This window comes from Rhamphochromis sp. 'chilingali' (assembly GCF_963969265.1).
Source record: "Rhamphochromis sp. 'chilingali' genome assembly, chromosome: 3".
Lineage (NCBI taxonomy): Eukaryota > Metazoa > Chordata > Actinopteri > Cichliformes > Cichlidae > Rhamphochromis > Rhamphochromis sp. 'chilingali'.
In genome coordinates, this window is record NC_137931.1 from 40,666,858 (window position 1) to 40,682,229 (window position 15,372).

Here is a 15,372-nt window from a genome sequence, read left to right on the forward strand (position 1 = left end):
ACTTACTGAGGAATATTCTCCAGCATATTCTGTGATTTATCTACAGCATTGCAACCTTGGATGAAGAGGTTGATTTAAAGATAGTATTAGTCTTTCTTGCTGATAGTGGATCCTGCTCTGTACAAACTCAGGGCCCTGTTACACAGGGCTTACTCATCTGAATCAGAGTCTGAAGACAATGAACAGACAAGGAGGCTCTTTGTCTTTGCTGGCTCCTTTGTGGTGAAATCTTTACACTGTTCCTGCAGGTCGGCCTCAAGGCTGGTCCAAACCTCTTCTCGCGAGAGAGGGTGAGATGTCGGCTGATCACCTGTGCTGACCCTAAACCGAGCAGTCAAAAGAAGAGGAAAAAGACGAAGATTGTTTAATATTATAACAACACCAAGCACTGGTACTGTGGATGTTTGTTTGTGATCACTGACTGGCGTTACTGTACTACAAAGTCATTATTTAACTTTTTAAAAATAAATTGTGATATTTGGATTTACACATACATATTTAATCTAGAAAACTATTTTAGTGAGTTCCAGTTGAAAGCCACTGTCTTCCACTAATTTCCCTATTTGTAAGTCCTGGATTTGCAGGTCTCAGTTATATTATGTACAATGTGAAAGCTACAATGCACAGTTTCAGAGTTTCATTTGTTCTTAAATCTAGTTTAGAAAGCTCTAGACAATGTTGAAGAAAGGCATCTAGCAGATAGTGGTGCTATATGTTTGACATCGCCAAAATAGATTTTGAGACAAGATGGGCACCTTAAAATATCTGTTAAACTACAACATTTTTTATTCATATACATCTGAAAAATTAGATTTTTTAAGACCATTTTGTATACCAGTCTAGTAATTCATTAAAAACTGTAATGTAAAGTGTAATAAATATATTTGCTTTACCAAATTACTTTGTTATTTGCTTCATACTAACAAGCTGTGCACATCACATGAGCTATTTTGCTAGCTTCAATTCTTTAATAGCTTAATTCAGTATGCTAATCTTTTGTCAGAAACCAAAATTAAGATATTGTGGTGGACCACTAGAGGGCTCCACTCATAACCAGTGTTGAGGAAGTGTGTTGCTGTGTTTTGTGGCGCGATGTGTTCAGTTGAAGTTGGGAGAGGAATAAAGAAGAAAGATACAGATACAGAAAGGGTGCTCTTCATAGAGGACTCACGCTCTGGGAGACGTTTTCTCGTGGACTCCGGCTCCCAGAAGAGCCTCCTTCCCCTGACCGTTGCCGACAGGCTAGCAGCAAACTGTGGGCCGCAGCTCATTGCAGCTAATGGCTCTCCCATCACAACGTTTGGGAAAAGGTTGGTGACTGTTTGTTTTCATGGCCAGGATTTCCAGTGGAACTTTGTTGTTGCCGCTAGCTCTGTACCTATCTTAGGTGCTGATTTTCTGTGTGCCCATGGACTGCTTGTCGATGTTGCTAACAGACGTTTAATTGATGATCTCTCATTTTCTTCGCTACCCTGTTTTACTCGTGCAGCCGAGCCCCTGATTCGGGCTAATGTAGTGACCACCAGTAATGCTTTTCAGCGTTTGCTTTTAGAGTTTCCATCGCTCTCTGTCCCTAATTTCTCTAGCATGGTAACGAAGCACGGGGTTGAGCATTATATTCCCACGGTCGGGCCCCCGGTATACACGTGCGCACGCCGCCTCAACCCCGCAAAACTGTCCGTCGCTCGGGAAGAGTTTGCAGCCATGGAGCGCCTTGGCATTGTACAGTGCTCGAACAGTGCATGGGCCTCTCCGCTTCACATGGTGCCCAAATCGGACGGTCGGTGGCGGCCATGCGGAGATTTCCGCCGTTGAAATAATGCCACGGAGAATGACAGTTACCCCATCCCCCACATTCAGGATTTTTCCGCCAATCTCGCCGGGACCTCGACCGTGCGCGCCTAAGACGTTATCCCCTTCGGCTTGTTCGAGTTTTTGCGCATGCCGTTTGGCCTGAAAGGTGCCGCCCAGACCTTTCAGTGGCTGATGGACTCCGTTTTGTGTGGGCTGCCGTTCGTTTTTGTTTACCTGGACGATATTTTGGTGGCCAGCTGCTCGGCGAGCCAGCACGAGTCCCATCTGCGCCAGGTTTTCCAGCGTTTGGCAGCGCACGGCCTGATCATCAACCCTTCCAAGTGCCAGTTTGGGTTGCCTGTTCTGGATTTCCTCCAGCACCGCTGAGGGTGTGGTTCCGTTGCTTGACAGAGTCCAGGCCGTTTCAGTTTTCCAAAGCTTTAAATGACATTCTTCCTTCCCGCATCATTAAGGATGCTCTGACTACTATTGGACCCTGTATCTCAATTTTAATGAACGCTTCATTGTCATCAGGCTGTGTTCCGACTGCCTTCAAACACGCAGTCGTGCAACCTGATATTAATAAAAGCAACTCTGATGGCAACGCTCTTTCAAATTACAGGCCAATTTGTAAACTTAACTTCATGTCTAAGATTTTTAGAAAATATAGTTATCCAGCAACTACAGTCCTTCCTAGAGACGGTGTCAGTGACAAATTTCGATCTGGATTCAAACCTTGTCATAATACCGAGACAGCTTTATTGAGAGTTTTTAACCACTGATTCAGGGCACCCTGTGGCTCAAGTTTTATTAGATCTAACTTCTGCCTTCGATATGGTTGACCATAATATTCTCCTAATAAGGCTGGTGTCACGGACTGCCGGGGCAGACCGTGTGGAGTGAGTAGAGGACCCAAGAGCAGACAGAGGCGAGGGCACAAAACTGGACTTAACAGCAAAGTAACTGAGGGAAAACCTGAACATAGACTGGGAAACTATGACTCTACTGAGATTTAGACTATGACTAAACAATATACAAACTATGACTTACTATGGCTGGGAAACTCTGACAAGGGGTAGGGGAGATAACACTGACACTGAACACAGCAAGACTGAGGACTAAATACACTCATGAGGTGATCAGAGGAAGTGGAGACACATGAGGACACAGCTGACACACATAACCTAATGACAGGACAGGGGACGTGAAACTAAATGCAATGAACAAAAAACAGAGGACTCTTTCAAAATAAAACAGGAAACATGATGAGACAGACCAAACAACATGGGCTTGACAACATGAGACGTGGAACGCAAAGGGCAAATGAGACTAAGATCCAGGGGAAGGGGAAATGAGGAGCTCCAATAAACAGAACTAAGGCTGAACAACTTAGGGGTTTAAGAGAGGTGGATGAGCTTAACCCAAACAATAAATGACAAAACACAAAGACTCAAGTTCTAACTAATGCAAAAACAAGAACTTAACATATCCCCATACTAAAAACAGAAATACACAATATATAATGAACTCAAAATGCTGGGTCACAGACCCACCCATGACAGCTGGAAGATGTAGTTGGCCTTAAAGGCAAAGTTCTTTTATGGTTTAAATCGTATCTAGCAGACAGATCCTTCTCTGTCACCATGGGGAAATACTCTTCCTCTTCTGCCCCGGTTAACTGTGGTGTGCCTCAGGGATCCGTATTAAGCCCTACGCTGTTCTCCTTGTACATGCTGCCCTTGGGACTCATCTTTAAAAAACATAACATATTCTACCACTGCTATGCGGTTGATATCCAAAGCTACCTTCCTCTAAACTTGGATGCCCCATCTCCTCTCTTGCCTTTGTTTGACTGTCTGCGAGAGCTTTAAAATTGGCTATCCCAGAATTATCTTGTCTTAAATGAAAGCAAAACAGAAATGATTATTTTTGATAGCCACATTCCCCAGGGCCAGCTAACCAATACACTGGGGTCTTTCACCAGCCACCTCTCTCCTTCTGCCAGAAATCTTTGAGTACTCCTGGATAGTTCTTTTAAATTAGAGAAGAAATCCACTGTGGTAAAAACTAGCTTTTAACAATCATGGCAAATTTTCAAAGCTAAGCCCTATTTACCACATAAAGAACTCAAAAAACTCATCCATGCCTTAATCACTTGCAGATTGGACTATTGCAACACTCTTTACCTGGGCCTCCAACTCTCCCTCCTTCAGCGCCTGCAATCAGTCCAAAATGCGGCAGCTGGCCTCTTAACCAGCTCTAGAAGACATGAGCACATCACCCCCATACTCCCTAACTTGCACTGGCTTCCTGTCAAATATCACACTGATTTCAAAATCCTTCTGCTCACTTTTAAAATTCTAAAAAACTTGGCCCCTAGCTACCTAACTGATCCCCTTGATCTGTACAACCCAAAGAGAGCACTAAGATCCTCCAGCCAACTGCTTCTAATGCAACTAAGGCCTCGTTTAAAAACCAGAGGTGACCGTGCTTTTGCCATTGCCACCCCTAGACTCTGGAATAATCTTCCAGTTGATATCTGTACATCGGAATCAATTCAATCATTCAAATCACGCTTAAAAACACACCTGTTCAACTTAGCTTTTGAAGCATATAAGTTCTACTTTCATTCTGCCTGCACTACACCATGTAATGTAATTTTAATTGTAACTGTACTATTTGTTAATTGTTCTACCCGCTTGGCGGTTTTATTGTGAAGCACTTTGATGTACACTAGTCTTTTAAATGTGCTATAGAAGGGGATGGATGGCAAGGGAAGTGTACAAAAATGGAAAACAGTTTCAGACAGTAGATGCCCTTCGTGTGGCCATCACCACTTGGAGAAATGTTCCCACTAATCTCATGGAAGCACTAGCGTCAAGCATTCCGCAATGAATTTTTGAAGTGATCAACAATAATAGTGGAACTATTCATTACTGAGTTCATGTTTGAAACTTTAATTTCTGTTTTAGAGGAGTTTACGGGGTTTTTTGAGGTGCGGTCCTAAACTTTTGATCAGCTGTAAAACAGTCTGTTTCTGTTGTTTTCAATAAATTACACGCTCCAAAAATGTTTTGTCTCATTCCCATTTCTTTTTGTTGCATGTTGAAGCTCTACTTGGAACCTTCTTAGGATCCAATCATGCAAAATTTGAGTTTTTGCCATTTTTCAAGTGGACTTAAACTTATTTTTCAAGTGGACTTTTGATCGGGACTGTATAAATCTTTACTACCATTTCAACTTGGTTGTCAGCACCGGAATAATCACTGCCAAGAGTAGAAATAACACTTGATTTTGTGTGGTTCATTCATTTGTCTAATATATTTTTGATTAATTTGTTGGTGATTGTAGAAGAGGTCTATCAATACAAGAAAACTTGTATGATTTCAGTCAGTATTTAAATAAATTCAATAGGACAAATTTTTTTAATGGAGTTTACTGGGGTTATAGTGACTTTATTCATTTATATAAAAAAATAACATTTTGCCACTGAACTTGGACTTAGAGAAAATACTTTCACACTGGCATTGAGGAGACAGAGGTGCAGCAAGCATGTGTAGGCCTTGCTTATAGATAAAAATAAGCAGAGTTTTATCCACACATCAAACATTTTTGTGAATTTAAAAACAAAGGATAATATCTGAAGTCCTTTGTGTTAAGAAAAACTCAAGTGTTTCACAATAAAACAAGAAATAAAAGCATGGCAACAATTAGGATTGTAACATGCATATAGTGTCTCAATATGTAAAATTTTCATTAAATCTTTGGTGGTCCCATAAAGCTTGTAGAGTTTCAGTTTATTCATCGTTGTGTTTGCCCGACATGACATCAGCGAGGCGCTGCCTGCATCCTGAACTCCTCAGGGGAATTGTTGAAACCCATCACACCCTCCAAGCTCGGCATTTTTCCAGGAACAGGTCTGAAGGTGAAGCGTTGGAGCAGAGATGCAAAGAAAAGGAAGAGCTCCATTTTGGCCAGGGGCTCACCGATACACACACGTTTACCTGTGGGAAACAGAAGTTTTTATCCTGCTAACCCTTGATATCAAATGTACTCTTAATGGAAACCTAATTACACGCCATAAAATTACCTGCTAAAAATGGCAAGAAAGCATCTCTTTTTTGAAATTTGCCCTCTGAGTCCAAGAAATGTTCAGGATTGAAGACATCTGGAGTCTCCCACTCATTCTTATCAAACAGCACAGATGAAAGTATTGTAGTAACAGCTGTGCCCTGAAATAGAGTTATTAGATGTTGTTATTAGCTATTTATAAATAATTGACACACTTATGAACTGAATTTCTGACTCAGTCTGGTAAATAATCCCTTACCTTAGGAATGAAGTATCCTCCCAGTGTAGAATCTTTACTGGCCATTTTTGGTAATCCCAGTGGAACAATATTTCCAACCCTCTGGGTCTCGTGGATAACAGCATCAGTGTAGGGCAGTTTGGGCCTATCGGTCAAGGTGGGCAGGCGAGACTGTCCGACTACTCTGTCTATCTCTGCCTGCACTTTCTCTGAAAGGGGAAACAGTAACAACTAAAAGTCATCACAATATGCCATATTATTAACTGAAGTAAAAGTGGTCCCAAATATTAAAAACAAATGTCAGCAGCAGGTTTGCTATAACAACAATTACCGATGCAGTATTTATATTTAATTGGTGTTGTGTGAAAATGAGGCTCTGAACCAACGATGTCTAATTTTTTTTGGGGGGGGAAATGCCTCGATGCCCCTCCGGTCTACACCTCCTTCATTTTCATCTTTGGAGACTACACAAGGAGAGTAGTTGGGAAATTGAAGGGGGATTGATTAATAAGGGACTAACCCTGTATTTCTGGGTAGTTGATCATAAATACTAGAGCCCAGCGTAGAGTGGTCGAAGATGTCTCTGTCCCAGCCTCAATCAGGTCAAGGGTACAAGCCAGAAGTGTTTCAGTATTAAAGCCAGCATGAGGATCCTCTTTTTTCTAATGTAACAGAAAAATACAGACATTATCCACAGTACTGGGCTCATTTAGGTAATTTACATTATTACCAGTTAATCTCATGATCATAAGGATTGTGTTTTTTGATTAATGGATTCATTTGGGTGGCTGAAGTCTCAGAATTTTTTAAAGACTTCTTTTGAATGCCAATAGGGATCTGCTAGTGGCCAGAAATGACATGAACATGATGAATTGTTATGGTTTACATGAACATATGCCCCCATGGCTATTGTTGCTTTTTTTGTTTTTGTTTTTTTAATAAAGTGAACATAACAGGATTCATTTTTGTGTTACCTTCTCCATCTCTGACAGATATGCATCAATGAAATCACGAGGGTCATCTGGGTTCCACTCTTCCTGGTGCTTTTCAATTTCTCTGTTCAAGAAAGTCATGATCTCCCTGTAGTTGGTATGGACAGTCTGGTGAGGTCCTGGCAGGTACTTCATCAAGCCAGGAAAGGCATCATACAGCTGATGAGGATGATAAACTCTATATAAAAGACCAACAAGAATATCATAAGCGATCATCACATTGTAGTTTAAACAACGAGCACCTGTGCCTGAGCTGAACCAGCAAGCAGAAGGGCATCATTGTCCAGCTCCAGAATTTTGCGAAAGCTGGGGTCACTGTATTCAAAGCGATGTCCGAAGACCACAGAGGAGATGATGTTACCCACTGCATTTGTCATGATGTAGTGGGGGTTGAATGGTCTACCTGTGAAGACGTCAAATTCTACTCAAATCAACAGAAATCCTGCTACAAAAATGATTTCAGTGCAGAGCAATCCCTTCAGTCATGTGAATTCCTGCAGCCTACTTGCCTTGCTCCTCCTTGAAAGCTTCACAAAGAAAGTTGCACTCCACTTCAATGCACTTCTCCAGTGACTTTTGGCCTTCTCCAAAGTAACGCAGGTGAGTGTTGGCAAACTTCCTCTGCTTCTTCCACAGATAACCGTTGCTCATAGATATCCCTTGGAGAATATTATATTAAGTTAATAATAAGGAAGCCTTTGCACGGATGTACATTTTGTAGGGGACTGAGTACAATGTGAGCCAAAACAAAATGAAGTTATCATTAAGGACTATGTGACAGGCAAGGCAAGACCCAGTTGCAAGACTCGGAGACAAAAGGGTAAACTAAAAGAGGCAGCTTTATTGCTGTAGCTTATACACTTGAAAATACAAAAAACTCAGGTGAGAAATAAAACTAGAAACTTAAGGAACTGATGAATTAGGAAACTAATGACATGGAATTCCAGAAGACAGCTAGAGAAGCCGACACCACAGAGAACAGAGGGAGACGCAGACAGTATGCACGCAGGAGGAGATTGGGGTAGAGTGGACACACCTGAAGAACACAGCTGAACAGAATCTGAAGATATGAAAGACTGGTGAGTAAAGGGAACAAAACACAAAGAGATGAACATGGAAAGATTAAGGGAGAAAACAAACAGAGAGGACTAAAGAAAGTATTAACTGGACACAAACAGAACAAACGTGAAGAAACCAGAATTGAAGAACTATAGTATAACTAATAAACCCATCCGCACAGGAAACTAACATACTCAGGAACTAGTTCATAATTATCTTATTATGAAATAATAAATAGGTCCAAAATGAAACTCAAAAACTGGGTCCAAGACCCAGGACTGTAACAGCACTAAAAAATAATTTCATTATATTTTTACATTTGATATGCTTTTTCAGGGTTTGTTTTGAGAATTGGGCCATACAGAGACGTGATATAATGAGGATGTACAGGTATTGATCATTTCTAGTTTGATGACAATCTAATACAGTTTAAGACTTGGGGAAGGAGGTTGGTACAGCAAAAAATATAGGCAATAGCACATGTTTACATGCACGTGTTTTAACTACTCACCTAAGCCCTTTAATATAACATGGAAAAGAGGGATGATTGGTCGATTAACAAAGTTGTCCAGCTGGTTGACAAGAGCCTCTTTGACCATTTTATATCCTGCAACAAACACCATCCTCTCACTGCCCCTCCTCAAACTGAACACGGGGCCGTACTTCTGAGCCAGCTGCATTTAGAAATAAATCAAGAGAAATGTTTCACAGTTGGCATTCCTTTAGAAGTAAAGACTTTTTGTCAGATTAAAAACCCTTCAAGTGGTAGACAATAACATAAACACAGTATTGAAAAGGATCTGAGCTGGAGTTACTAATAACTCCCTGAAACTTTTAAATGTTTTTAAAGTTGAAGTCCTGCTATTATCTGTTGTTTTTCCATGTGCGCATTATATTGGCCAGTGTACTACGTGTACACTAAATTGCACTGTAAGGATCTTCTCCTCCTCACCTCATGCATTGTTTTGTAGTCTACTCCAGTGAAGATATTTCCTAGCAGAGGCACAGCCCAGGGTCCTGGTGGAAAGTTGCGAGGCCTCCGGTTTCGTATTACATCACTTAAAATTAACAATACAAAACTGAGAAAAAACCAACTAGTAAAATTCATACAATCGAAGAAAGCTTGAAAAATCATGGTTGAAGTATCAGAAATCTCTCTGCAGAGGGATTTCTGATACTTCAACCATGATTTTGTATCAACCATGATACATCCTAATTTTCAGTCAGTTGCTATAATGCATGCACATTATTTTTTCAAGGTTGTCTAACCATTATTATGTATTATGTAAGAAAACTTTATTGTTTTATATAGCACTTTTCACAGAAAAAACTCAAAGTGCTTCACAGTAAAAGACAAGAAATAAAAGTACAACAACAGTTAGCACTGTGACATGCACATTGTGTCTTACTATGTGAAATGTTCGTAAAATGTTTTACAGAGTATATTTTCTGTGTTTCTAGTATGCTTTTTCTGTATGCTGTGATTTGGTGATCCCATAAAGCTTGTGGAGTTTCAGTTTATTCATCTTTGTGTTTGCATGGCATGACCTCAGCGAGGCACTGCCAGCATCCTGAACTCCTCGGGAGAGTAGGTGAAGCCCATCACACCCTCCAAGCTCGGCATTTCTCCAGGAACAGGAGTCAAAGTGAAGCGTTGGAGCAGAGATGCAAAGAAAAGGAAGAGCTGCATTTTGGCCAGGGGCTCACCGATACACACACGTTTACCTGTGGGAAACAGAAGTATTTATCCTGCTGTTCATTTTGCTATCAAATGTACTCTTAATGGAAACCTAATTACACGCTATAAAATTACCTGCTGAAAATGGCAAGAAGGCATCTCTTCTTCGAAATTTGCCCTCTGAGTCCAGGAAATGTTCAGGATTGAAGACATCTGGAGTCTCCCACTCATTCTTATCAAACAGCACAGATGAAAGTATTGTAGTAATAGCTGTGCCCTGAAACAGTGTTATCAGATGTTGTTATTAGCTATTTATAAATAATTGAAAGACATATGAAATGAATGTTAATTTCTGGCTCAGTCTGGTAAATAATCCCTTACTTTAGGAATGAAGTATCCTCCCAGTGTAGAATCTTTACTGGCCATTTTTGGGAATCCCAATGGAACAATATTTCCAAACCTTTGGGTCTCGTGGATAACAGCATCAGTGTAGGGTAGGTTGGGTCTGTCGGCCAAGGTGGGCAGGCGAGACTGTCCGACCACTCTGTCTATCTCTGCCTGGACTTTTTCTGAAAGGGGAAACAGTAACGACTAAAACAGACAACTTAATAACCATCATAGTCAGACTGGCCTAAAATCTATATTCTTCAGGCTGTTCTCATTTTTCTTGTTTGTGCCTGCCCATCTGTCCCCCCTCATCCTGCTTGTGACCTAAAATCTCATGACAATACACCAATGGTTTACAATTCTTAAAATGCATTTGACAGACAGAAAAAAGGGAGTTCTCTCCTTTGGAGTTACAGTCAAGGATGCAAAGGCGTATCCATTATGAAAGTGGCCCACCTAGAATTTAACCCACAAATTCTTCTTGGAGGAGGAAACCATCCTTTATTTGCTTTCAGCTGTTTAAGATTCTTAAGCTTTTTGACCTTCACTTTTTCTTCATGCGATGATAAAGGAGAGTTGAAAGCAGGGATTGAAGATATGCAATCTGGGATGTGAGAAAGGGGGATAGAGTAATAAGTTACCAACCCTGTATTTCTGGGTAGTTCATCATAAATACTAGAGCCCAGCGTAGAGTGGTGGAAGCTGTCTCTGTCCCAGCCTCAATCAGATCAAGGGTACAAACCAGAAGCGTTTCAATATTAAAGCCAGCACGAGGATCCTCTTTTTTCTAATGTAACAGAAAAATACAGACATTATCCACAGTACTCGGTTCATTTAGGCAATTTACTTTATTACTAGTTAATCTCATGATCATAAGGATTGTGTTTTTTGATTAACTGATTCATTTGGGTGGCTGAAGTCTCAGAAACTTTTGAAGGACTTCTTTTGAATCTAAACACAGTTCTGGCACATTACAAATGTGACCTATTAGTGGCCGGTATAGACAATTGTCATGGTTTACATGAACACATGCTTATTGTTTCAATTAATTTTTTAAAATCTAACAATAGTATTCATATGCTTCACTAGAAATGTTTTTGTGTTACCTTCTCCATCTCTGACAGATATGCATCAATGAAATCACGAGGGTCATCTGGGTTCCACTCTTCCTGGTGCTTTTCAATTTCTCTGTTTAAGAAAGCCACAATCTCCCTGTAGTTGGCATGGACAGTCTGGTGAGGTCCTGGCAGGTACTTCATCAAGCCAGGAAAGGCATCATACAGCTGGTGAGGATGATAAACTCTTAGTAAAAGACCAACAACAACATCGCAAATGATCATCACATGGTAGTTTAAACAACGAGTACCTGCGTCTGAGCTGAACCAGCAAGCACAACGGCATCATTGTCCAGCTCCAGAATTTTGCGAAAGCTGGGGTCACTGTATTCAAAGCGATGTCCGAAGACCACAGAGGAGATGATGTTACCCACTGCATTTGTTATGATGTAGTGGGGGTTGAATGGTCTACCTGTGAAGACGTCAAATTCTACTCAAATCAACAGAAATCCTGCTACAAAAATGATTTCAGTGCAGAGCAATCACTTGAGTCATGTGAATTCCTGCAGCCTACTTGCCTTGCTCCTCCTTGAAAGCTTCACAAAGGAAACTGCACTCCACTTCAATGCACTTCTCCAGTGACTTTTGGCCTTCTCCAAAGTAACGCAGGTGAGTGTTGGCAAACTTCCTCTGCTTCTTCCACAGATAACCGTTGCTCAGCGCTATACCTATTAGAATATTATATTAAGTTAATAACAAGGAAGTCTCTGCATTAATGTACATCTTGTAGGGCACAGGGTAAAATGTTTTTGGACTGTGAGAGGAAACATGGGAGCTAATAAAGCCCATGCAGATACAGGGAGAACATGCACACTTCACAAAGAAAATCATCAACTACCAAATTCACTGCAGTGAATCAACCCAAGGCGTTCTTGCTGTGTGTAATGTGTCTAATGGAGAACACATTAAAATATGTACCTAAAGTTTCTAGAAAGTAGGTAAAATTTGACTTACTAGTTGCATTTCACCACAGGACTTCTCATTTAATGCTATGCCAATGATATATTGGTGCTTGTCATTTCCAAAAGGCAAAAATTTAATACAGTTTAAGACTTGGGGAAGGAGGTTGGTACACCCAAAAATATATGTGATAGCACATGCTTTCGTGCACGTGTTTTAACTACTCACCAATGCCCTTGAATATAACATGGAAAAGAGGGACGATTGGTTGATCAACAAAGTTGTCCAGGTGGCTGACAAGAGCCTCTTTGACCATTTTATATCCTGCAACAAACACCATCCTCTCACTGCCCCTCCTCAAACTGAACACGGGGCCGTACTTCTGAGCCAGCTGCATTTAGAAATAAATCAAGAGAAATGTTTCACAGTTGGTATTCCTTTAGAAGACCTGAACTCTTCCACGGCATACATTTTTAATTTCTCTTTGATATTTGGGCTGAATGGGACCAGATGAATGTAAAAACAAAGAATTACCAGATTTTTTTTTTACCTGATTTTTGTTTCTAAGAAAAATGAGAGCCACATATAAGGATATTTGTTTAAAATTTCGATAGAACAGTAGCAGTATAATGTCCTTGTAAGTGGATCTCAGGCCCTTGGAGAGCAAAATTGAGTATTTTGGTCTAAATAACCCAAAATGTGAAGTCCACATATATGGATGCCAGGTCCTAGGAGGTTAAAGTTGAAGTCTTGTTATTATCTGTTGTTATTCATCGTGCACATTATATTTGCCAGCCTACTGTATGTAAACCAAATTGCACTGTAAGGATCTTCTCCTCCTCACCTCATGCATTGTTTTGTAGTCTACTCCAGTGAAGACATTTCCTAGCAGAGGCACAGCCCAGGGTCCTGGTGGAAAGTTGTGAGGCCTCCGGTTTCGTATTACATCACTTAAAATTAACAATACAAAACTGAGCAAAAACCAACTAGTAAAATTCATACAATCGAAGAAAGCTTGAAAAATCATGGTTGAAGTATCAGAAATCCCTCTGCAGGAGAAGCAGTGCGATCCAGCAAAGAGTGCTGTGGTATGTGTGGTGTTATCATCAGGCTGCAGAGTGCTCAGGAAAAGCGGCCCCAAACATGTTACATAACACAAATAGACTCTTGGGAACTGTCAGAAGCTGGAATTTGAACTGTTTCAGCTGAGTGATGACTGTGAGCTTGTGTGTTAAACATAGATGCGTAAAAGATATATTATTAGGTTTTTTTTTGGTTTCACAATAACTTATTTTGTGGTGTATTTTCAAAATGCTTCACACTTGAAAAATGTCAGTATTACACAGTTTACAATTATGAAGTGAAAGGTAATGCGGGGGTGGCCATCTGGTAAGATAAACAATTCAGGCAGGAAGTAGTAATGAGGAAAGAGACAAAACTCTTCCAAAGTTCATTCAGGAACAGCTCAACTAACAGCTCAAAGAATACAAAAGCTCTGCTTCAGTGAGTACTGAGACTGAAAACCCAGCAGTGCTCGATGGGGAGTCAACATATGGAGGAAACAGATTAGATGATCCATTAAAGGCTCGGTAATTCTCATATGTTGTATTTGTTCTCCTCCACCCTGCAAATCCATGCACACAGTGTCACATTGTTTACTGTGTCTCCAGAGAGTTCAGGACAAAAATGCTCGGGCAGACATTCTCCGTCTGACTGTGCTCTCTACTTAAAACACTACGCTCTAGTTACACAATCAACAAGTGATGGTGTAAGTTACATAAAACTGTGCATTTGTGCGCATGCGTGTAATTTGAAGCGCTGATGTGAGGAAACTCTTTCTGGATGTGGACAGTAAAAAGCAAACTTCCTTATTCTGATGAGATTAGTCGGATGTGGCACTTCAGTAATGCGATGCTAGAATAGATATCTTTGCTTTACTTTAGTAGTTGCCTGATAAACTATTCCCTTGATTGTATTAAAATGTTGCAAATAAGAGAACTCAGTGTTATTGACTCTAATCATTCAGGTAAATAAATCCTAAAAGCTTGATTCTGTTCATCTGGACGTAATGGGAGAAACGTTTCGTCACTCATTCAAGTGATTTCTTAAGTCTCCGCTGACTGCAGGTTTCCCCAACATTATAAACAGTACATTTGCACAATGACTGAAACTAGCACCACTGAATGAATGGGCTGAACAGAGAACAGAATCAACCTTTTGGGTATTACTGACTTTAAACTCAATCCCCCTGTTATTTTTTTCACATTAAAACCATAATAAATTAAAATTGATCTGCATTTACTAAGTCTATGCATTTGATATGTTTTCTAAGTTCTATTGCAGGGGTGTCAAACTCAATTGCACATGGGGCCAAAACTCAAGGCACACTTTAGGTTGCAGGCTAAACAATATAAACATTTATTGAACACACTAAAACAATGTTTTTTAAACATAAATATGAATAAAAACAGAAAGGAATATTATTCCAGATTAAATAAACTTAAAAAAAACAACAACTTTAACTTTAAATATTTTGCTCTTCATAAAAATATATCCTGTCAAAATTGTGCAAGTTAGAAATATGAACATGCAGCCAAAAACCCCAGAAAAAATAAATGAAAGCATACACAAGGTTGGAGCCGCATGTCGACAGAGCTGGGCATTGCCTCAGGAATGGAACTAATAAACTGTGTGGGCCATTCAGTGTTGTACTTTCCCTTGAGGGTATCATTACACTGCAGCTCCATCTGAATCTGCACAGGTGCAGTTCAGCATCACACATGCCATGTCCATGAACTGACAGATTTCCTTGCTGAGCTCAAAAACTCTATTGAGAATTTTTATACCAACTCAGCCAACAGACCTCAGTACGATAAGGAATGTCGGCAAACTCTGAATCTATTTCCCACATAAAAGACTGAAATTGACGGTGATTTAAACTTTTAGCTCAGATAAAATTTACGGTCTGCGTTAGGGTGATCATTACATGCTCGATTTTTAGGACTTTACCACACAGCCTTTCCTGGTGTATGATCAGTGATATGCTGTTAACTCACCGGTACAGTTCTCCTCCTGCATCTTTACTCACATCCTGCTGACTAGTCCGCTTTTTTCACCGCACAACACAGATGTCGTGCC

At 40.3% G+C, this 15,372-nt stretch overlaps 2 protein-coding genes across 3 annotated transcripts; both read right to left on the reverse strand.

Annotated features, from left to right (window-relative positions):
• Positions 1-5,239: 5,239 nt before the first annotated feature.
• On the reverse strand, positions 5,240-9,358 carry LOC308394525 (cytochrome P450 2J2-like; the record flags this gene model as incomplete). Of its 2 annotated transcripts, XM_080878885.1 has the most annotated exons (9): positions 5,240-5,798; positions 5,885-6,026; positions 6,125-6,312; positions 6,624-6,765; positions 7,078-7,254; positions 7,338-7,498; positions 7,605-7,754; positions 8,666-8,828; positions 9,107-9,358. In XM_080878885.1, 9 exons carry the CDS (start codon positions 9,356-9,358, stop codon positions 5,623-5,625), a joined length of 1,551 nt encoding a protein of 516 aa, XP_080735011.1. In that variant the 3' UTR covers positions 5,240-5,622. The 2 variants fall into 2 exon arrangements, with proteins under 2 accessions (XP_080735011.1, XP_080735012.1); XM_080878886.1 differs by lacking the exon at positions 6,624-6,765 and having other exon boundaries at positions 6,125-6,310.
• Positions 9,359-9,702: 344 nt separating this feature from the next.
• On the reverse strand, positions 9,703-13,327 carry LOC308394528 (cytochrome P450 2J2-like). The gene is made up of 9 exons (XM_080878889.1): positions 13,079-13,327; positions 12,463-12,625; positions 11,853-12,002; positions 11,586-11,746; positions 11,326-11,502; positions 10,865-11,006; positions 10,214-10,401; positions 9,968-10,109; positions 9,703-9,879 (listed from the first exon to the last, which is right to left on the reverse strand). The coding sequence occupies exons 1-9, from the start codon at positions 13,259-13,261 to the stop codon at positions 9,704-9,706; spliced, it is 1,482 nt and encodes a 493-aa protein (XP_080735015.1). The 5' UTR covers positions 13,262-13,327; the 3' UTR covers position 9,703.
• Between the last annotated feature and the right edge of the window lie 2,045 nt (positions 13,328-15,372).

What these genes read in the sequence shown, in the direction of transcription:
- LOC308394528 (XM_080878889.1), bottom strand. Translation starts at nt 13,261, where the DNA reads ATGATTTTTCAAGCTTTCTTCGATTGTATGAATTTTACTAGTTGGTTT. An exon ending in TGTTATATTCAAGGGCATTG is followed by an intron (nt 12,003 to 12,462) that starts GTGAGTAGTTAA and finishes ATATTCTAATAG; the next exon opens with GTATAGCGCTGAGCAACGGT. An exon ending in AGCTTTCAAGGAGGAGCAAG is followed by an intron (nt 11,747 to 11,852) that starts GCAAGTAGGCTG and finishes ACGTCTTCACAG; the next exon opens with GTAGACCATTCAACCCCCAC.